This window comes from Pelobates fuscus, chromosome 9 (assembly GCF_036172605.1).
Source record: "Pelobates fuscus isolate aPelFus1 chromosome 9, aPelFus1.pri, whole genome shotgun sequence".
NCBI classification, from domain to species: domain Eukaryota; kingdom Metazoa; phylum Chordata; class Amphibia; order Anura; family Pelobatidae; genus Pelobates; species Pelobates fuscus.
In genome coordinates, this window is record NC_086325.1 from 135339746 (window position 1) to 135363562 (window position 23817).

Genomic DNA, 23817 nt, shown 5'->3' on the forward strand with positions numbered 1-23817 from the left:
TTACGTAGTTACATTTGCAAATATTATCCCATTTCCTTAGGCATGATGCCTCTGGATTACTTTCCGTACTATATAATAATTATCAAAATAAATGTTGATTTATCCTCCAATGTCCTTAGGCACTTAGTCTTATTTACCATTAATTTATATTAATCTGTAATCTCCCTGCTGTGAACTCCCAGTGTCATTTCTTCTTTTAACCCCTATAGTTTATACGGGGTGCAGTGCATGTGAAAAGCATTTGTTCTACAAAGATATAAAGAGACATAAATTTTCACGTAAATTAATTCAATGTGAATTTCATGTTTTTTAGTATAAAACATAATCTGCTTAAAGGTTATTCCATGTAACCACACGCCTTTTAGTGGTGTCATACTTTGCACTGCTATATCTCTTTCTTCTGTTAAATTGAGCATTTATAACCTCATAGTTTTAATTGGCCAAATGACACATAGCTACTTTGAAAAAGCATGAACACTGTTTACATGTTTTTTTTTAACATTTAGAGCCGCTAAAGATCTGAAAGTGGTCTAAATGTTTTCGGTGCCTTGGACAATCCTATTATTTTACAATATTCTATAAAACTGCTTGTGCATCCATATGAAGAAGAAATCTCTGCCTAATTATGTAGTGATCTGAGCAGTTCTTTTGAAACCTCATCCTCATGTTCTGCCCCTGGCATGTTTGGTCTTCATAGATGCATCAAGGCCAATTTCACCTCTTTGTAACCAACGATTAGCAGGGAAGCTTTGAAATTATCTTCCAAATGCAAAATTAGGCACATGCTCCCTCCATGCACAGTCCCTTAATTAATGGAGTGGGCCTACTATTCCACTTAGCTGAGGTTGTAGCGTACATTGTATATTTATGGTCGGTCAGGAGGTGTGATTGCGGCGATTTGGAAAATAATTACTCTAGCAGCTAATTTGTGCAAGAAATATCACAACTGGGTGAAACCTCAGTTTGCTGTCATTGCCATGAGTTAACTAGACAAGGCCAAATATAGATTACACCTCCAATTGCTGCCGATGACTCAGATGATGAATAGTCGGAAACCATAACGGGATCAACCTAAACTTGTTTCGTGGAGATTGGGAGATATCAGGGCATGTGTCTTCTTTTTGTATTTTTTATATTTTACTTTATTTTATTTTATTTATAATATAAAATAAAAAAAGTCATAGACACTATACAAGTGATGGCATGTGTCTTCTGCATTGCTATAGTAGAGGGACCTGCTATGTATGTCTCTTTAACAGTAACTTGGGTGGGAGTTGTCATATTCTTCGAGAGAATAATCACTGGTGGCTGCACAACCTAGGAGTTTAAGCCGAACAAACTGTTGAGATAAAGGTTGGTAGCCCATCTATTTAACAGAAAGCCGCCTTGCCTTCATTTGTTCATATGTAACACTACATTGAAATCAATAACCCCCTCAGGTAGATAACGAGCCCTTGTCCTCCCTCTTTCCCGTATTCTCTGCAGAGTAATTTGTCTCCCAGCTCAATTTGCCATAACCATTGGGATCTCCTCTCTGTCCTATCTCACTCTGTCACCGATAGCGTAATAGGGTCTAATTGCAGTTAATCAGGCATAGAGTGAGACTTCGAAGGAGTCACTTATAAAGAATTTGATTTGAGGGAAGTGAATCAATTGTAGAGTAATTACAGTGTGCCCTTACCACAGGAAAGCCAACCTCGCTGCCTTACATTAACATGTATGTACAGTAAGTCCTACCTTTTCTTCCCATAAAATATTGAATTTCCACAACTAATTTGTATCTATTTTTTTTTCTATGTGCACTTTTTAATGCTTCAGTTTTTTGGGGGGGTTTGTGTGTGTGTTTTTTTTTTTTATTTTCTTCTTTTTTATTTTTTTTTATTTTGTATAAGAGTTCCACAGATATGTTCACTATCCTCACTTGGTTAGTTAAACCAATATCCAAATTATGTATATTTTCCCCTTAAGTAACGAAGATGTCTTGCTTAGTATTATGCCAAAAAAACTCTTACACTCTTCTTCCTTTTTAGATCTCTTATAGAAGCCAATGGGGTAGGATATTGGGTAGTGTAAATAAAGTGAATGCAATTCAAAGACATTAAGATCGTATGTTACAAAAACAGTAAATAATACAGAGAAGGATCTGGTGAAATTAGTAACCTCTTTCAAATTTCATTAATAATTTTATGTATGTTAACTGCCATGTGATATAGGTTTTACAACACTTGAGTAAAACTACAAAAAAAGATTTACACAAAAAAAATCCATATGAGAACTATAATGTCTAAAATAGCAAAATCGGTAAACTGCATTGATATCAGTGTTTGTTCAATAAGCAAGAAACTAAAGAAAAAAGTACAAGGAAACATCACAGCCCGGAAATATTCCTGAGTTGACGATTTTTTTCCCCAATTGGCTCTTTCTGCCAAACATTTGCAAAATCATTGTTGATTTCCTTAGTAACCAATTTGTATAAATTCTTAATCTTGTTCTGCAAATTATGCACAAAACTAAAATTTCATAATAATAATAAAGCAATACAAGGTGGGTCAAAAGTCAAGGACCACCCAAGTATCTACATGACACTGTAATACGCTAAATGTTAATGTATTCAAGATGGTGGCTAAGGATAAGGTATATACATACTTTGTAGGCAAACCCAATGGTCTATTACATGTTGGTTATGATGATATTAATCTAACATTAAACAGCTTACAAGTATTTGTATGATTATTTCATTTTTGACTTCTTCACCAATACCTCATCCAAATATGCTACTGCCTTATAAACAAATCTTTTGGTTGGTTGTACAATGAGATCAGAGACAAAGAAGATTTGGCACTGTGATGGACGTAATTTCCCAAGGGTTCAACGAGTATCAGAAAATTCTTGACCACAAAGCCTAGTACATCATGTTGCACTTGAAGGTTAAACATTCCTACTGTAGAGTCCATTGATTGGTAGTTATTGGTAGCGATTGGTCATACAACCAATAAATGAGTCTAATAAAAAAATCTTAAAAAGTCAATCATTGAATCTGTCCCTGAATGAGTTACTTGATATTTAGAGATGTAGAAAGGATGGAGGTAACATCCTCTGGTATGTCAGGGTGAAGGTTAAACTATAGAACAAAAATGTGTCTTTCTGCCCTATTTCCTCTCGCTTTTTGAAAATGGGCAAGATCAGCATTCATGTCCTGAGCACTTGCTTTGGAAACAATGAAGTACTGAATTATTTAATGCCCATGGCCTCCAGAGTCCCTTACCTGACACTTTAATCAGAAGAAAAGATTATGGGGGAAAAAAAGTGACAAAATTCTTAATAGCACGCAACAGATAAAAGTAACAACTTCAAGCTGCACTGTCACCACCTGGGGACTTTGCAGAATTTGCAAAGACCCCTTAAGGTGATAATGCCGCTAGGGGACCAACAGCCAGGGAAAGGCAAGGTGAGTTCTACTTAACTGCGCTTGTCCCTCACAGGCACAGTCATCTTCTCCCAGCAGGTCCTCTTCAGCTCCTGGTGGTTCAGTTAATGCGCAAGAGTCCAACGTTGAGTGCTATGGAGGACTCCGGGAGACTGTGGAATCCTTCATAGACAGGACCAATTACCTGCAACCATCACCGGTGACAGATGTGGGGATTGACACTTCGAGACAGTGGTTGCTCCACCAAGTGTCAAGAAGTGTCAAGCGGAAGAAAAATACTGAGATAAAGTAGTGCCTACTTTGTCTCACTATAGGTCTTGACTGGGTCACAGTTAATAATGATGTAACTTGTATAAATGCTTGGGAGTGGGACCTTGTGTCAGCTGGAGTTATCTCCTTCCCCACATTACACTGTTCACAAGTGCAATGTAAAGAAGCAGTCTAGAAACCATAACAACTTCAGTTTACAATTCCCTGTTTAAGATATCTGGTCACAGAGACTGGTCATTCAATGGATTCGCAAGCACTGAGAGAAGCAGTACCTGCAAGTACCTCATAAAATATTTTATCTTTTGATTTTTTTATCTTTATGAAATACTTATTTTTCGGGGGGAGGGAGGCAGTGTTGCTGTAACATGCATATAATACCTTGAGGATCACAGAATCTGTGCCTTCTCATTAAAAATCCCCAGTCATCCTTAGTCTTGCCTGCTTGTGCATTGCAATTCCCATTCGCAGTGATTTATTTTGACCTCGTTGACATGAGTGCGGAATGCCCAGCTGTCAGAGATGGCCAGTTTCAGTTTGCTGGGTAAGTTGATCTAGTGAACTGGGAATTGACTAAAAATATACTTAACATGCACAGAATATCCCCAGCTATTTTGATGAGTGATCAGTAGGTATTCCCGCATATAGAAAGCAAATTGGAATCGGTAATTATTTTTAAAGTAAACCAGGGGGTCATGTGCTTCCATTACAAGCCCCACTTATGTATCCAGCACAGGTTGGTTTTGTTTCCAAAATCATGTTTTGAGTTGCAAAAAAATATATATGGAAAACATAAGAACACATAAAAAGAAAGAAACACCAACTAGTGTAATTCAGTATATAGCAGCGAGAAAAACTGTACAAGCTTGATACTTTGAAACCCTATTGCTTCATCTCTAATTCCCTCACAATACTAGCACTCGCTGAGACCTGGCTGTCCCCCTCTGTGTAGGCATCCTTCTCTACCCTCAATGTACCTTTCAACATATCCTCCCTGCCCCTGCCCTCTCCTTTACTTCCTTTAAAGTTCACACTGTCTGCATATTTAAGCCCACTCCTTTAATAATTGACATAATCTATAGCCCCCTCTGGTCATCCTAGGCTATTCATTGGACACTTTTCTTCCTCGCTACCCAACTTTCTCTCCTCTAGCACCCCTTCCCTCATACTTGGGGACATACTTCCCTCATACTTAACATCCCAATCAACAACCTCAACTGCCCTGATGCCTCCTGTCTGCTCTTCGTAACCTCCTCCTTCAGCCTCACACAGTGGTCTACTTCAGCAACTCATACAGCAGGAAACACTCTTGACCTCATCTTCACCAATCTCTGCACCACCTCTAATCTCTTCATTGTTCTATTTACTTTATCTGACCACCATCTGCTGACCTTTGACATCAGCATACCATGTACCCAAATTTCACCACCCTTAACTCTCCAATCTCACAGAAACCTCCACTGCATTGAGCCCAAGCATTTCTGCACCAAACTCCAAACTTTCCTTTTACCCATCTCAAATCTCACTTGTCCTAATTCTGCAACCACACTCTACAACTCCACTCTCTCCTCTTAACTAGATATTATGGCACCTCCAACAATTAAATACAGCAAGCATTCCCAATTAAAACCCTGGCACACCAAGCTGACCCGATATCTCCAAAAATGTTACAGAACTGCTGAACGCTGTTGGAGAAAGTCTCACTCTGTACCTGACTTCCTCCACTATACACCCTGTTCCAAATTATTATGCAAATTATTTTTGAGTGTCACAAAGATTAAATATTTTGTTTTTCGGGGGCGTGGCCTGAACCTGAACCGGAGCGGACGCCATCCCTGCCTGCTCCTGCCAAGCCTGAACTAAATCCGCAAACATCGAGACACAGAGCCAACCGATCGCCAGAACCATCCTGAAACTGACACCAGGGTGACAAAACGCACACATTGATGCCTTTTTTTCAACCCCAGAGATCGGGAAAAGTAAAACGGAGGCTCAAGGCCTATACCTCGCCGACAGCCGCCGGGCTCGAGTACTTCCTGGACGGAGTGTACAGCCGAGGAGAGCCCCCACCCTCAAGCAACCCTCTGCCGAACTACAACGATACCCCAACGAACATGGGAAGACGAACACAAAAGGTACTTACAGGTCACCCAGCAGAGCAGACCGACATTGGGGCTCTACTACAGAGGCAGGTACAATCCAAGATGGCCGCGGAGGCCCCACAAACTCCGACAACGACCCGGGCGGCGTCTCACACACCGGCTCAAACGGAAGATGAATGTGAGTACACTCTGACACCAACACAGGCACCACCAGACAACACATTGGCCACTAAACAAGACCTACATAACTGGGTGCAAGACATTAAGGAAACACTGGCCGCAGATGTGGGCCTGCTTAAAGGGGAAGTACAGAAAGTAACTGAGAGAGTAAGGGGGACAGAGGAGAGCATCATGAACATCCACACAGATATCTCTGAAATAAAGGGAGCAATACAACAATTGCAGACCACCCAACAGGGTCTCTCCCTACAACTGGCAACACACGAAGACCGAGCTCGTCGTAACCACGTCAAAATACGTGGGGTACCCTCTGACATAACGTCTGAAGAATTACCTCACTATGTGAGACGGCTCCTGGCCACTATCCTGCCGCCAACGACAGCACGGAAGACACTCCTCGACGGGCTGTACAGACTCCCACCCTCAACCACAATGCCTCACACAACTCCCAGGGATATCATCCTACGCTGTGCCACCACACAGGACAAAGCAAACATCATGTCGGCAGTACGGGACAAAACCCCCTTGGCCTTTGAAAATGCACAGCTGCTTTTCTACCAGGATCTAACCAGAGCCACACTTCAGTGGCGCCGGACACTATCCCACTTTACGAGCCTGCTACGCTCCGCGAAGTTGCCATACCGCTGGGGGACACCTAGATCCCTGCTAATCACCCACAACGGGACTACACACAGGGTCTCCGCGACCACAGAAGTACCTGCAGTGCTCACCAAATTGGGACTACAGGACAGAAGTGATGCAACAGAGTCCACTGCACAGAGATGGGACCCGGACAACACTGTGCCATTCGTTCCGAGAAGCACGGGACCGACAAACCGGGACACTTGAACAACATCGACTGGACAGAATTTCCACATACCATCCATAGTCCCTGGAGCCACAGCGGACTTTTAACTTTTTGCTGGAACGATAGTTTCCCTTTGTATCCCTTTTTTTTTCTTCTCCTTTTCCTATTATTTATCACTAGAATGATATTACTCAGCTTGACACATGTCTCAGAGTTCCCTACACCTGGCAACACGCAAGGAAACACTAACACACGGACAACATGACCGAGACACCCCGACTTAAGATCCGCACACACGAGACATGTTGAGCGACATCACCACGCACAACCTCGGCAGAGAGCTAGGCCACACAACACCACAACACGCCGCATACATCCTCGACAGGGAGCTGGGCCGCACAGCACCACACACGCCTGACCATGACAGACACAAAATTCACTAGACCACCCAAAATAGTGGACACCCTGGCACACCATCACCCATAAACACGACAACTAAAAACTGTTACCACCAGTCACCACACCTGTTGTCACACATGCTACTATCTACTACCTTGTACCACACTTGAAATGTGCGACAGCGCAACATAAAAATGTCCTTGATTTCAGCCTACAGACTAATCTAGAGACACTATTATGTTTTTCATTACCTCACAGTGTATAGATTGCCTTGTTGTGAAAAAATGTGTTGAGGTGAAACGTGTTCTTTAAGGGCTATGACAAATATCAAGTTCTAGGCACATACTATAGCAAACTTATAAAAATACAATCCATTTCTGTGAGAGGACGCAAATACCTTGAAATTAGCATTTCTTGTAAAATGAAAATGATTCACTGATTACGTGCGAAGTTTTTAAAAAGGGCCCCTATAATACCTAGTGGCGTCTTTTGACGGTTAATAGGGATGTACAGGTTCTGGCCATGGCATCTCAATCCTGACAGTTGATTTCTGTGGCTAGGTCACACACTGCGCTTAGAAATTGTGTAGCAATGGAAGTGGGAAGGACCTAGCCTGCTAATTTATACCCTACATAAAGGGATCTTGGACTCACGAGCGGTAACCCAGCTTGGTTTGAAACCCCTGAATGGAGCAGGGCTTTCCGGGATGGTTGACTCTGCACTTCCACCACCATTGATCATAATGTGATAATGCCAGGATACCTGAGGAATATAAGCTATTACCCATGAAAGGGGACGGGCCAAACTTTTAGCTAATCCTTGTCTATAGAGGGCAGAAAACCTCTTGCTTGGGAAAGACCTCCAATACTCCATGGCAGTGATTGCCAACATTGTCCTCAAGACACAACAACCGCCTAAGATTGGTTAGTCTCCCCACAGGAACAGACCTAAAGGTCTGAATAATTGATTTTTGTTGTGCCTTATAGACCGCTCACCTTACTCAATATGCAGAGCATTTTAGGAGTTGTAGCCCTAAGACATCTCAATACACACATGTAGATGTAGATAAACGTTTTGAATTCAAAAGCTTGTTAGTTAAATACCTGTTACGTAACGCACTTCAGTATGATTTCCATTATGTCTAGTTCGCTAACGATGACACACTGTTCCATATACTCTAGACACTTTTTTGTCATGTGTTATTTACTATAAAAATGTGTGCAGTGATCAACTATGCCATAAGTATGTACAAATATGTTCTCCACCGTTCTTGTCAATGCTGTTGTGGCATTACAAGAGTATGTATCCATTGAATGCACCACAAAAATAAAGAAAATATTTTGTTTTTCAATTTAACTCATGGATGGCTTGTGTCTCAGGGCTCACTGAAAACAATCTTGGACACCTGTGATAATTAGATTGCGAGGTGAGCCCAATTTAAGGAAAACTACTAAAGGAGGGTGTTCCACATTATTAAGCAGAACACAATTTTCATGCAATATGAGGAAGAAAAAGGATCTCTCTGCTGCTGAAAAGAGTGAAATAGTTCAATGCCTTGGACGAGGTATGAAAACATTAGATATTTCACGAGAGCTTAAGCGTGATCATCACACTATTAAGAGATTTGTGGCTGATTCAGAGCAATAGACGGGTTCGTGCAGATAAAGGCACATTGAGGAAGATTTCTGCCAGATCCATGCATCGGATCAAGAAAGCAGCTGCTAAAATACCATTACATAGCAGCAAATAGATATTTGAAGCTGCTGGTGCCTCTGGAGTCCCACTCCTCCAGAGTCTTGCAACTGTGCATAAACCTTCTATTCAGCCACCACTAACCAATGCTCACAAAAAGAAACAGCTGCATTGGGCAGAAAAATACATGAAGACTAATTTTCAAACAGTCCTGTTTACTGATGAGTGCCGTGCAGCCCTGGATGGTCCAGATGGATGGAGTAGTGGATGGTTGGTGGACGGCCACCCTGTTCCAACAAAGCTGCGACGTCAGCAAGGCGGTGGTGGAGTCATGTTTTGGGCCGGAATCATGGGAAGAGAGCTGGTCGGCCCCTTTAGGGTCCCCGAAGGTGTAAAGATGACCTCTGCAAAGTATGTGGAGTTTCTGACTGACCACTTTCTTCCCTGGTACAGAAGGAAGAACTATGCTTTCCGTAATAAAATCATCTTCATGCATGACAATGCACCATCTCATGCTGCAAAGAATACCTCTGCATCAATGGCTGCTATGGGGATAAAAGAGAGAAAGTCATGGTGTGGCCTCCATCCTCCCCTGACCTCAATCCTATTGAGAACCTCTGGAGCATCCTCAAGCAAAAGATCTATGAGGGTGGGAGGCAGTTTACATCTAAACAGTAACTCTGGGAGGCTATTCTGACATCTTGCAAACAGATTCAAGCAGAAACTGTCCAAAAACTCACAAGTTCAATGGATGCAAGACTTGTGAAGCTGCTATCAAATAAGGGGTCCTATGTTAAAATGTAACGTGACCTGTTAAAATGTTTAAAAAGTTTAAATGTTGTTATAAGTTTGATTGAAATAGCTTTTAATTTCAGTAAAAATGCTGCAAACACAACAAATGCCAATTTTCAGTTCTTTACAACCTATAAAGTGTTTTGAAACTTACTGTGCGTAATAATTTGTAACAGTGCATTATGTTTAAAAAAAGTACTGTTATCATTAGGAGGTTTGTTCAATAAAATTTGAATTGTATTCTTCATAGTTGATAACATGCAGTCAGCAGTGGCCAAGGCCAGTAAGGTATTGTCATGCATGAAAAAGGGCATTCATTCTCGGGACGAGAATATCATTTTGCCTCTCTATAAATCACTGGTAAGACCACATATTGAATATGCTGTGCAATTTTGGGCACCTGTTCTAAAGAAGGATATCATGGCCAGGGGTCAAGTCCTGGGTAAAAAAGTGCAGGAACTCACCCAAGATCCCCTCCTCCCCCCCCCCCCCTCCCCCCCCAAAAAAATGATACGCTTGTATGCAGGGGCTGAGTAAGGGCATGGGGCTGAGGAGGGGGACAGGAGCTGAGGAAGAGGGACAGGGGCTGAGGTAAGGGGGCAGGGGCTGAGGAGGGGGGGCATGGGCTGAGGAGGGGGGACAGGGGCTGAGGAGGGGGGACAGGGGCTGAGAAGGGGGACAGGGGCTGAGGAGGGGGGACAGGGGCTGAGGAGGGGGGCAGGGGCTGAGGAAAGGGACAGGGACTGAAGAGGGGGGCAAGGACTGAGGATGGAGACAGGGCTTGAGGAGGGGGGCAGGGACTGAGGAGGGAGACAGGGACTGAGTAAGGGGACAGGGCTTGAGGAGGGGGGCAGGGACTGAGGAGCGAGACAGGCACTGAGTAAGGGGACAGGACTTGAGGAGGGGGCTAGGGACTGAGGAAAGGGACAGGTACTTGAGGAGGGAGACAGGGACTGAGGAGGGAGACAGGGAATGAGGAGGGAGACAGGGAATGAGGAGGGAGACAGGGAATGAAGAGGGAGACAGGGAATGAGGAGGGAGACAGGGAATGAGGAGGGAGACAGGGACTGAGGAGGGAGACAGGGACTGAGGAGGGAGACAGGACCTGAGGAGGGGGGCAGGAACTGAGGAAGGGGAACAGGGCCTTAAATAGGGGGACAGGGACTCAGGAAAGGGACAGGCCTGAGGATGGGGGCAGGGACTGAGGAGGGGCACAGGGACTGAGTAAGGGGATAGGGCTTGAGGAGGGGGGCAGGGACTGGGGAAAGGGACTAAGGAGGGAGACAGGGCCTTAAATAGGGGGACAGGGCCTTAAATAGGGGGACAGGGACTGAGGAGGGGGACAGGGCCTTAAATAGGGGGACAGGGAATGAGGAGGGGGGGCAGAAACTGAGGAGGGGGGACAGGGCCTTAAATATGGGGACAGGGACTGAAGAGGGGGGACAGGGCCTTAAATAGGGGGACAGAGACTGAGGAGGGGGGCAGAAACTGAGGAGGGAGACAGGGCCTTAAATAGGGGGACAGGAACTGAGGAGGGAGACAGGGCCTTAAATAGGGGGACAGGGAATGAGGAGGGGGGGCAGAAACTGAGGAGGGGGGACAGGGCCTTAAATATGGGGACAGGGACTGAGGAGGGGGGACAGGGCCTTAAATAGGGGGACAGGGACTAAGGAGGGGGCAGGAACTGAGGAGGGGGACAGGGCCTTAAATAGGGGGATAGGAACTTAAATAGGGGGACAGGAACTTAAATAAGGGGACAGGGAATGAGGAAAGGGATAAAAAAAAAAAAATAAAGTGCCTTCCCCCCTCCCTGAGGCTTACCTTGGGCCAGGAGGGGTGGGACAGGATCTGGAACCTGCAGCCTGCAGTCAGTGGAGTAAGCCGGCCTCTCCTGATGATGTCAGGAGGAGGGGGCGTGACTTCCTCTGCTCCCCAGCGGTCCTGTGAGAAGAGCAGAGAAAGTCACGCCCCCTCCTACTGACATCATCAGGAGAGGCCGGACGACTCCACTGACTGCAGGGGGAGAGGTGAGTTTAAAAATCCGAGTTCCCAGTCAGAGGCAGGGGATTCGGATTTGTCCTCCCCCCTGCTCTGGCAGCCGCTTGTGCCAGCCTGGGTCCTGCAGGACTAGTAATGGGAACGGCGTTCCTGCTGTGGAAAAAGTGCAGGAACGCCGTTCCCACGCGTTCCTTCAGGACTCGAGCCCTGATCATGGCACTAGAAAAAGTGCAGAGGCGGGCTACAAAATTAATAAAAGGAATGGAACATATCAGCTATGAAGAAAGGTTAACAAATTTAAACCTATTTAGTTTAGAAAAACGTCACCTGAGAGGGGATATGATAACATTATACAAATATATTCGGGGCCAATACAAACCATTGTGTGGAAATCTATTCACAAACCGGACTTTACATAGGACACGAGGCCATGCGTTTAGACTGGAAGAAAGAAGATTTCGTCTAAGGCAAAGGAAAGGTTTTTTTACTGTAAGAACAATCAGGATGTGGAATTCTCTGCCTGAAGAAGTGGTTTTATCAGAGTCCATACAGATGTTCAAACAGCTACTAGATGCATATTTGCAAAGACAGAATATTCAAGGATATAATCTTTCAATGTAGGGTAATAACTGCTTGATTCAAGGATAAATCTGACTGCCATTCTGGGGTCAAGAAGGAATTTTTTGTCCTAGCTTGTTGCAAAATTGTGCTTCAAACAGGGGTTTTTTTTTTTGCCTTTTGGATCAACAGCAAAAAACAGGTGTGAGGAAGGCTGAACTTGATGGACGCAAGTCTCTTTTCAGCTATCTAACTATGTAACTATGTAACATGAGAATTATGCTGATTGTTATTTACATCAATTATTTAGGTAAATTAGAAAAATATCATTTGCATAATAATTTGGAACAGGGTGTAAATTTATGCTCCGCTCCTACACTCTGACTCCGGCCGCACCACCTGTTGCCACGATCATATTCCCTCATATTTTATCCACACTCTGTCTCCCTCTCTTGCTCTTCCTTTCACTAAAATGTTCCATCTCTCCCTTTCCTCCGGCACATTTCCTTCACCCTTCAAGCATGCAACCATAATGCCAATTTTGAAAAATGCCCAACCTTGACCCCAACTCCCCATCCAACTTCTCCCTTATATCACTACTGCCATTTGCCTCCAAGATCCTTGAGAGAGTTGTGTATGCGAGATTGCCACAATTCCTCAAATCCAACTCTCTGCTTGACCCGCTTCAGTCTGGATTTCGTGCTCGACACTCTGTTGAAACAGCTGTGACCAAAGTATCCAACGATTTAATCGATGCTAAATCTTGCAGCCATTACTCTATCCTAATTCCCCTTGATCTTTCTGCTGCCTTTGACACTATTGATCATCAACAATTTCTTCTTATTCTCCGTAATCTCGGTCTATGGGATACTGCTCTCTCCTGGTGCTCCTCCTACCTCTCCCAGCACTTTTTCAGTGTTTCTTTCTCTGGCTCTGCCTCTTCTCCCCAACCCCTCTCTGTTGGCGTTCACCAAGGTTCTGTCCTTGGTCCTCTACTGTTCTCTATCTATACTGCCTCCCTTGGTAAACTCATCAACTCCTTTGGCTTCCATTATCATTTATATGCAGATGACACACAAATCTACCAGTTCTCTCCTGATTTCTCCGCCCATCTTGACTAGTGTCTCTGACTGCCTCTCCGCAATTTCCAACTGGATGGCTGCTCACTTTCTTAAGCTCAAACTGTCCAAAACAGAACTTCTGGTCTTTCCTCCCTCAAGTGTTGCTACACCCATGTCTGTCTTAATCCAAGTCAATGGCGCCACCATGACCTCTACCTCGCTGGCTAGGTGTTCTCTTTAAATCCGACCTCTCCTTCACCCCTCATGTCCAGTCAATCACCAAATCCTGCCGCTTCCATCTCAAAAACATAGTTTGTATCCACCCCTATTTAACCCTAGAAGTTGCTGGTCCATGCCATTGTTCTTTCTCGTCTTGACTACTGCAATCCCCTTCTCAGTGGTCTTACATGTTCCCAGATTGCACCGCTGCGATCTATAATTAATGCTTCGGCAAGGCTCATTTTTCTGTCCGCCTGCACCTCCCACACCTCCCCCTCTGTCAGTCCCTACATTGGTGTCCAGTTAGATATAGGGCTCAAATTAAGATTCTGGTGCTTGCTTACAAGTCCTTACATAATGCTGCTCCAACCTACCTATCCTCTCTAATACACAAGTATGTCTCATCAAGGCCCCTGCGCTCTTTCGGAGATCTACGTCTATCCTCTGTCCATAGTCCCACATCTGATGCTCGCCTCCAAGACTTCTCCAGGGCTGCACCTTTTCTGTAGAACTCCCTTCCCTTCTCTGTTAGACTTTCACCCAGGCTCTACTCCTTCAAAAAAATCTTTGAAAACACACTTTTTCAGGAAAGCATATCATTTAAACTGTTAGCTGATTTTCATCCCCCTACTCCCCATGACTCCTCTCCTGCAACTGTCAAGAATAACATACTAAGTTCTCAGTGAATACTTTTCTAGCAACCTATTTCATTACCCCTACTTATACCCTTTGTGTTACTATACCCCAACCCCTCTGGCATTTAAGGTCATTGAGCAGGGCCCTTAACCCCTCGGTTCCTGTGCATCCATTTGTCTGGTTACAATTTCGTGTCTTTTGTACCCATTGTACAGCGCTACGGAATTTACTGGCGCTATATACATAATAAAATAATAATAATTGCTAACCTAAGAATTTGAGTTAGTGAGAGTTACAATTCACAGTGTCTTAAAGCAGCACTCTTAGCACTAAAACAACTTTAGCTGAATGGAGTAGCTTTGCTGTATGTCACAAACTTGCCTTTCCTCGTGTTTCTCGGCCCGAATGCTTCACATGGCCGTGTGCCGTGAATAAAATGCTTACCTTTGGTCCTGCAAACGGCTCTCTCTGCTGGTTTGCGGGACAAACTGCAGCCCCTAGAAATAATATAAAATTAAGCCATGACATCATTACCTTAAAGGGACCACAACATCTAGGCGACCCAATGCTGTTTGGGCTTGCAGAGATGACGTGCACCAATGGGAACTCTTTTGAGCCTATTTAAGATTTGTTTTAGCCTCCATTCAAGTAAATAGATGACCCGTTAAGCAATTTATTATACAGAATAAAAAAATATTGAAAAGAGCTGCATCTTTATAGTGTAAATACGCTCTAACACACTTTTAGTAAAACACAAAAAATATATGAAAGGTGCGCTTTAAGGTGTCTTTAAGACATGCAAAACTTTATCTATTTCAGTGTTTAAACATAGGATAGGTAACTTGTGTAAACATGTGCAAACTTGCAAATTGTGCCAACTACATTAAGATATGTGCAAACGTGCAAATAGTGTCAGCTATATATAAATATCACCATATATGTTTAAAGTGCAAAAAGTGCACACACTGTGATACACTTACTGTACAAATTAACAAATCTTCAATGACAAATCCAGAAATACAAAAAATAAAACAGAAACAAATAATCGTGCAAGACTGTATACACAATGTAAGTGCGAAATATTGATATGAACACCTCACAAAAGGAGGGCACTGAAGCCTGCTCTAACTGTGATGGCTCCAAATAATCAAAGTAGGCAGCTTGGTCTGTAGACAGGAATTTATTTGTGCAGGGGAATAGACACAACCTTAATACTGCACAAACGATCCTCCCAATCAGCTAATAACCAGAAGCTAGAATACAGATACTGTCTTATTCCGATCCTTCAGTGCTCCGATACCTCCGCTCGTTTCTTCCATGAGGCGTTCTACGTGATGACGTTCTATGTTTAGTACTCCTAGAGATTCCCTTGTGATTTCTGGTATCCTGACCTCGGCTCCGTATTTGACTCGTGATTTCTGGTATCCTGACCTCAGCTTCGTATTTGACTCATGATTTCTGGTATCTTGACCTCGGATTCGTATTTGACTCGTGATTTCTGGTATCTTGACCTCGGCTTCGTATTTGACTCGTGATTTCTGGTATCCTGACCTCGGATTCGTATTTGACTCGGCTTCGTATTTGATTTGTGATTTCTGGTATCCTGACCTCAGCTTCATATTTGACTTGTGATTTCTGGTATCCTGACCTCGGCTTCATATTTGACTCGTGATTTCTGGTATCCTGACCTCGGCTTCATATTTGACTCGTGATTTCTGGTATCCTGTCCTCGGCTTCGTATTTGACTCGTGATTTCTGGTATCCTGACCTGGCTTTGTATTGACTCTGAGTATTCCTGTTATTCCTGTCCTTGATTTATCTTGACCCTGTTTCTTGTTATATATTACGTTAAGTCTGGCCATTCTAAGGCTCAGTAATATGTCTTTCGGATCCACCTTTTGTGGGTTTCCTCTTTCCTGCGTGTTGAGTTACGATTCCTGTGACAGTGTATAGATCATGCCCCTGCAATCTCATTGCTAAATTCTCTGCTGTTTAAAAGTTAAATCACTTTTGTTTCTGTTTATGCAGCCCCCACCACACCTCCCCTGCCTGTGGTTGTTCATACAGTGTGCATGAAAAAATTGTTTAATTTGTAATCAGATTTGACAGCACATTGTGTTTGATTTAGATGTTTTTATCTCCTGATCTGATAATTAAACTTTAATCACACACAGCAGGCTCTCACAGGAGGATCAACAGAGCAGGAGATAAGGAATTCTAAATTAAACAGATTGTGCAATAAAGGAAGTTTAAACATTACATCTCTCTCTTTACAGGAAGTGTGTAGGTGACATGCAGGGGAGGTGTGGCTAGGGCTGCATAAACAAAATTATTTTATTATTGGCATTTAACACCTAGATGGGAGAGAATTGTGTAGTGAGACTGCAGGAGCATGTTCTACACACCAAAACTGCCTTATTAGGGTAAAGTTGTTTTGGTGCTTATAGTGGCTATTTTAAAATACTGTTTTTATTTAAAGGACCACTCCACGCATCTTAAGCATTTTAGCTTGCTGAAGTACTTTATATGGCAAGTGTGTCTTCTTTTTTAAATTTTACAAAAAGTGCAGTTTTCAGTACAAACTGGAACTTAATAAATTAATCTTGTTATACTCCCCCCGGGTGTCAATCAGACAACACTTACTGTTACTTCCTGGTTGTTTAGCTCAGTGGAGCTAAACTCAAGAGGCAGCAATTGCCCAGGGTGCCTGACTTGTAAAGACTTCTCATTGAGCTGCATTGGGCAGGCTATAATTGGACAGCCACAGGAAGTGGGATGGGGAAGAAGGGAAAGGTTTGCAAAGCCTGCAGACAAGAGATCTGCAGCTTTTCAAAAATGATTAAATGCATGCATGTTTTCATTGGGGGTGTATCTTCTAAATAGTGATTTTGTAAAAGTAATGTGTATTTTAGCAGTGGAGTGTCTCTTTAAGCTACAACATGCAATTGTTCACTGCATAATTATATATGGTATATTGAGCATTACTCACTAACAGGGAGTTGTGGATAAGAGGCATGGGAGTCAACTTTTCTTTCTACCATTCCCGTAATATATGCATTTTTTCTGTGATATATTCTCAAGCACAACATATGCAACTGCTTGCTGTTTAAATAAATTGCATTGTTATATCCTGCAGATAAATTATGGTGCTTTGTTACCCGAGTCATACAGACAGAGAGCTAATTCTTTTTGCATATATATATGTAGTGATTTGTCAGATACAACAAATTCTCCGCTCTATCATGCTCTCATTTTAATCTCTGTCTCCTGCAGGTGTAAATGCAATCTACATGCTAGCTCATGCAATTTCCGCGATGGCAGTTTGCAGTGTGAATGTGAACATAACACCACTGGACAAGATTGTGGCAGGTGTAAAAAGAACTTTCACACCAAGTTTTGGCGTGCCGGCTCCTACAACCCTGCTCCTCGTGGATCCCCAAATTCATGTAGGTGACCATTGCTCAAAAGATAGCCGAGTGCCGGGCTCTGTATTAAGGGGTTCTGTTTTATATTGTTGTGTATTAGGCTTTTCATAAAAATCTGTTTTTTTAATTATTTTATATCCCAGTTATTGATAGATAAATAGTATTTTCAAGTAGTGGATACCGTTTACCCCACCGATAACATTATCAGGGGAATCTTTTAATATCCTCTAAGCCCTAGAACAATCAGTCCTGAGAGGTCAAAGTGAATTCTTTACCGAAATCATTAGGGTGCTGCTTCTATCCAAAAATTGGAGGGGGGTTTGGTGTCAAAATTCAAGACAGCCAATCAGAAACACTAGAATGTCCTGATTCCTTTAGTGCACAAGGCACTGTGGGGGAACCACTCTGCTGTTTAATTCTGCATGGTGTGAACTGGAAGGTATTTTCAGCCTAGATGTATTTTGTTGTTAGTAACCATCAAGCAAAATTATTAATCCTACTTTATCATCAGTTCACTCCTTCGACACTGTAGAAAGAATGTGTCCCTGGCCTGAATGTTAAAAAGAAATAATCAAACACACTATATCTCACTAATAGTATTTTATCAAGCACTTCTGGTGAGATTTTATCCACAATACAACTTGTTCTTCCTAAATCAAGGTTTTATTATATAAAAAAACAAAAAAACACACACAGGTGTATGGCTTGCAAATGAGCTATCATATTATCATATTCTATCAGGGGCGCCTAAAAGGTAGATCCCCAGATGTTTTAAAACTACAGCTTCCATGATGCTTTTTCATTGTAAAGCTATTCTAAAGGCATACAAAGCATAATGGGAGTTGTAGTTTTAAAATATGTGGGGATCTACCTTTTGGGCACCCTGCTTTAGTGGTATATAATCAAATAATGTACAAGGTGGTGCTGACACCCAATGATGAACTAATTCTACAAAAGACTAGGTGAATGTAGTGCCCTTTGATCTCCAGAACCTCGTTGAATGAGCATTCATTATTGGGAACAGGTCAATTTGCAGTCTCATTGACCCTATTCAGTAGAACTTCAATATTGTATTGGAAACAATCAAACAGCCAGGATTAGATTTTTCAGTTTTTCTTGCAATAGATAAGGAACATCCATGAACATCCATTTATGACAATAAATGGACACTATAGGCGTCAAAACAGCTTTAACTTAAAGGACCACTATAGGCACCCAGACCACTTCAGCTTAAAGGGACACTCCAGGCACCCAGACCATTTCTGCCCATTGGAGTGGTCTGGGTGCCAACTCCCACTACTCCTAACCCTGCAAGTGTAATTATTGCAGTTTTCTATAAACTGCAATAATTACCTTGCAGGGTTAACTCCACTAGACAGCCACTAGAGGGCACTTCCTGGATCATAGCACAGATTATCTGTGCTAGAGCGTCGCTGGTTGTCCTCACGCTGTGTGAGGAGCTCCAGCGTCGCTCATTTCCTCATAGGAAAGCATTGAAAATCTTTTTCAATGCTTTCCTATGGGGAGCGCTAATGCGCATGCGCATTAGGTCTCCTCGGCCGGTGGGCGGGATCAGTCTCGCCCACCGGCCGACGGAGACAGTAGGAGGAGCGGCGCGGAGGAGGAGACAGCAACGAGGGACATCGTCGCTGCCTCAGGTAAGTGACTGAAGGGGTTTTCACCCCTTCAGCAACTGGGGATTGGGGGGTGGGAGGGCGAGGGAACCTCCAGTGCCAGGAAAACGGATTGTTTTCCTTGCACTGGAGTTTCCCTTTAATGAAGTGGTCTGGGTGCCTGGTCCAGCTAGGGTTAACCCTTTTTTTATGTTTATACTGAGGGTTAATCCAGCCTCTAGATCACAGTGAGAAGACGCCAGCGTCCATAGGAAAGCATTGTAAATGCTTTCCTATGAACTGGCTGAATGGCGCGCGGCTCCTGCCACGCATGCGCATTCAGCCGATGACGTCGCTAGGAAGGAGGAGAGGAAACAATGTTGTCATGTAGGCTGTGTAAGTCACAGCCAGTGGAGGTGTGGCTAGGGTTTTATAAACAGAAACAAAGTGATTTAACTGCTAAATGGCAAAGACTTGAGCAGTGAGACTGCAGGGTATGATTTAAAAAACAAAAACTGCTTCCGTAAGCTAAACTTGTTTTGATGCCCTTTAATGCAGTCTAAAATACATTCTGCAAGCCAGTAAGGAAAGCTCCCCAAAAAAATTACCAAGTCCTTAGAGAAAATATCACTACATTTCCTTGTCAAATATTTCCCTTTAATACATAGTGTACATAGTGTTAATGTCACTATTTACATATATTTTTTATTTATTTTGTAAAGTACGTTTCCCTGTCTTCACCTGTTGGGGGATCTCTGACAGCTAATTAAAAGAATGACAGTCTAGATAATCACATGTAATCATTTGCAATTTTCTTTCACAATCCAAGATTGTCCCAGTGCCACATTTGATAATGTTACTTGTATTGGCTTGTGCTTATAAGTAGGCAGCCATTCTCCCTCTGGGTCTTTGAATGTAGAGCAAACCTTTCCAGTCCTCCACATTCAAAGAATCTTATAGATAAATAACGGCTTTAAACATTCACAAGATACACTCTGTTTGGAGTGTTCCAAAGAGATGGCTCTGTTTAAAAAAAAAAAACATTTAAAATAAAAAAAAAGAAATATTTTTTCTTCTACCTTTTTAAACATCTGTACTTTAAATTGATCAAAGCTTTAAGAGGATGGTGACTGAGGTGTCACCAGGACCGCAGAGAAGAGGAAGATTTAAAAAAGAAAAGGCTTGTCAGATGGAACCAGACGCCTGTATGTCTTCAAAGAACCTGACAAATACACGCAGGGCTTAGACTGATATACTCGTTCAATGTATTTCCCAAGGACTATTTCATCTCAATGCTCTTCCGCCAGTGAGGCTTAACCCTGATACTGCCTGTACTAATGTAAGACTAGCTATGAGAAAGACTACCCTTTAAATTAGGAGTATTCAGAACATGGTCGTGTGCCATTCATGTCATGCTACTTGCATGCATACAGAGGATGATGAGGATGGTGAGACTTGCTGTTGAACAACTAGGTGAGAAAACACGAGCCCAAAAATTAGATTATAATCATGGGTGGTAAAAAAAAATAAAAAAAAATAGTCACTCTTAAAGAATTGTTTTCATTATTTTTCTAAAATAAATTTTATTTTTTTATTATTTTTTTTTTTTAAAGTACACACATGAAAAGATGCAAATATTATCATCATGATATAAGGCTCCTGCCTCTATCAAATAATTATATTTATTTTATGGATAGTATGGTGGTTAAAATTGATTTCAAATTTTATGATATGTATTATATTATTTTTATATGTGATTTTTTTAAAATTTGTTATATTTGTTTTATATTTAAAGTTAGTGAAGGCCCCCTCTGTTTTTCAAGAGAAATCAGATCTTTTATTAAAGCCCTTGGTTACACCCATCCAGCTGTCAATCAAACAGCCCGGAGTGTTTCCTGTCACACTTTCTTTCAACTGTAATTCAAAATATATAATATTAAATCTAAATATGTTTATTTATTTTTATATTGGAGTGAACTTCTAGCATTTTGAAATTGTGTTGACTGAATTCAGTTTGAAATCTGATTTAGACATTCTCTGCAACTCTTTTTTGCTATTTTTAGTAAATTTAAAAAGGTCCACTGAGCCAATTTTAAATATTCATTAAAGAAGACTCTAGTTCAGTAAAATAATTGCTAAATCTTACTATATTAAACTGGCCATGTAAATATTGACCTGAATATGCTATATTTAATTTTTGATCTATGTAAATGATTGATTCATTATTATTAATGACTGTACATTATTTTATTGAATAATTTTTATAACATTCTTTTTAATTTTTAAAGGAAAAAAACTATTATATACAGTAACTATTTATTTAATTTATGTGCTTAGGCTCCGTAGTATGCCTTTCCATTAATATGCTTTCTTTTTTTCTAACTTTACCGGAATAACTCATTATATAGACAATATAACATATGTGTGGCATTTGTATGCTTGTTTCAGAGTATAAAATGTATGACAATTTCCTGGCACTGAAATCAGTAAAATAACTATAATTTTGGCTACAGTCTCCTGACCTAAACCTTGTCACCTTTGTTCTCTTCCTCCCTTGAGTCTCTGTGAGTGTTACTGCTTTTTGGCTGAATTGTCTCTGCCCAGCAGGGCCGGATCCAGAGAGCCCTCTGGTAAAAAGACTAGAAATATCCCTAAATTGTGTGTATATATATATATATATATATATATATATATAAAAAAAAACAAATGTACAAAATACATTGATAAGTAGGGCATAGATGAAAATTAATCTTGATTTTTTTTTTCTTTTATTTCTGTGATAGGTGTCAAGTAGGGGGCATTTGAAAAAAAGTGACCTGGTTATTACCCAGCAATATATATATATATATATATATATATATATATATATATATATATATATATATGTAGATATATGTATATATATATATATTGCCCAGAGTCTTCCTTTAATATCTAAACAAAACAGAGTAGTATGTCCTACATAGCTATTGGTTTGCACTGTTTATTTTACTTACCACTATATATATATACGTTCTGGGCACCCTAACAATTAACAACGTTATCAAAATAAAGTTGTTATGGTGCCAGGAGGCCCCTGGCGCTTTCCTATCGGAAGGGATTAACCCATTATCGAACAGTTAAACTCCAAGGGTTCCTGGATCTTCCTTTCCCCAGCGGCATCCGGCTTAAGCAATTGAGTTTTAGGAAGCGTGGGGTACCACCCGGCAGGGGCACTGCTGATTGGCTAGAGTGGGCAGACTAGATGGGCCGAATGGTTCTTATCTGCCGTCACATTCTATGTTTCTATGTTTCTATGATCAGCTGATGATCTAAGCCAATCAGTAGCTCCCCATTCATAAAAAAAAAAGTAACTGAAACTCAAGTAAAGATGCCACTTGAGAAAGGGTGATATGGCTTTTGGGGTTAAACCATTTGAGAGCACTTCAACCCCTTCAGGTAAGAAAGCACCATGGACCTCCTAGTCCATAACAAATGAATGTTGATTAAGTTGTTATGGTGTCCAAACTGGTTCCTTAATGCAAAAATAAACAGCTCTGACTTCACTAGTGAAATGCATTAAGTATATTACAGAAAGCCCGGTCTAGTATGACCATAGTATGACCATTGGACCAATAGTTAATGACTGCCTAAATAAGGTTTGGGGCATGTGTCACAGTTGCTGTAGCCTCTACTAGTTTCAGACTATACTGCTACCTGCAAGTACTCATACAATATTTGCAGGTAGATGTCTTTTTTATTAAAGTAAATCCGGCTCTGCTGCCTAGCGTTGCCAATATCGTGCCCTAGCACCCTACTAGATGCACAGTTCCCCCCTGCTAACCACGTATTTTTCCCTTCCAGGTACACAGGCCGGTACCATCTTGGACAGTGAGTAGATCCCTTGACATCCTATGTCCTGTCAATTTTCCATCATCATTCCACCATGTCTCTCCATCTTGTCACCATCTTCCTGTCCCCTGTTGTTACATTCAGTCTTTTTATTGGCAACTTGCTTGTGGTCATAGATGTGTATTGGCAATGGCTTTGTTTGATTTATCCCTCATTCACAACCAGGGGTTCTTCATAAGCCCTGGGCCGTAGCTTCCGAGTTAACCAAGAAACAGCAGAATTGAGTCACTACTGATAGTAGTAATTTAAATTTACAATTGAAATTTTTGTTTTGTAAGGTCAATAGAAGACCAACTACACACACACCAAAAACTACACTGCTCCCAAATTGATGAGAAACTATGAAATTGTTATTACTTCCAAGAACTGGATACATATCGAAACTCTTCCCAGCATTCTGTTAACAAAGAGAACAAGTAAATAGCAAAGTATAAGCAAAAAAAAAAAAATGCACATAACATAGATTTTTCTTTTTGTATATTTCTAAATTACCAGTACCGAGAGTGGTCATCTAGTCTTTAGCAAAAGCACCTTCTGTTGAGGTTGGCATCTCATAAGTACATACAAAATAGAGAAAGAAATAAAAAGTACAGACCATCCAGATTATGATGAATATCACTGTATTCTATAAAACTTACAATATAGTAGAACACCCCCCAAAAAAACACTGTTAGTACATAGACGATGTCTTCTGTCTCATAGCCACCAGTATCTTGGGGGTGAGCTGTATCTTCCACGCGCGTTTTATT

The 23817-nt window shown here is 41.6% G+C and overlaps 1 protein-coding gene across 4 annotated transcripts in view; it reads left to right on the forward strand.

Annotated features, from left to right (window-relative positions):
- NTNG2 (netrin G2) overlaps nucleotides 1-23817 on the forward strand; it is a 121146-nt gene that overhangs the window by 76314 nt on the left and 21015 nt on the right. For all 4 annotated transcript variants that reach the window (XM_063432479.1, XM_063432480.1, XM_063432481.1 and 1 more), the window contains exons 4-5: nucleotides 17413-17585; nucleotides 23021-23047. In XM_063432479.1, coding sequence (XP_063288549.1) covers nucleotides 17413-17585; nucleotides 23021-23047 — 200 coding nt within the window. The remainder of the gene's footprint in view (nucleotides 1-17412; nucleotides 17586-23020; nucleotides 23048-23817) is intronic.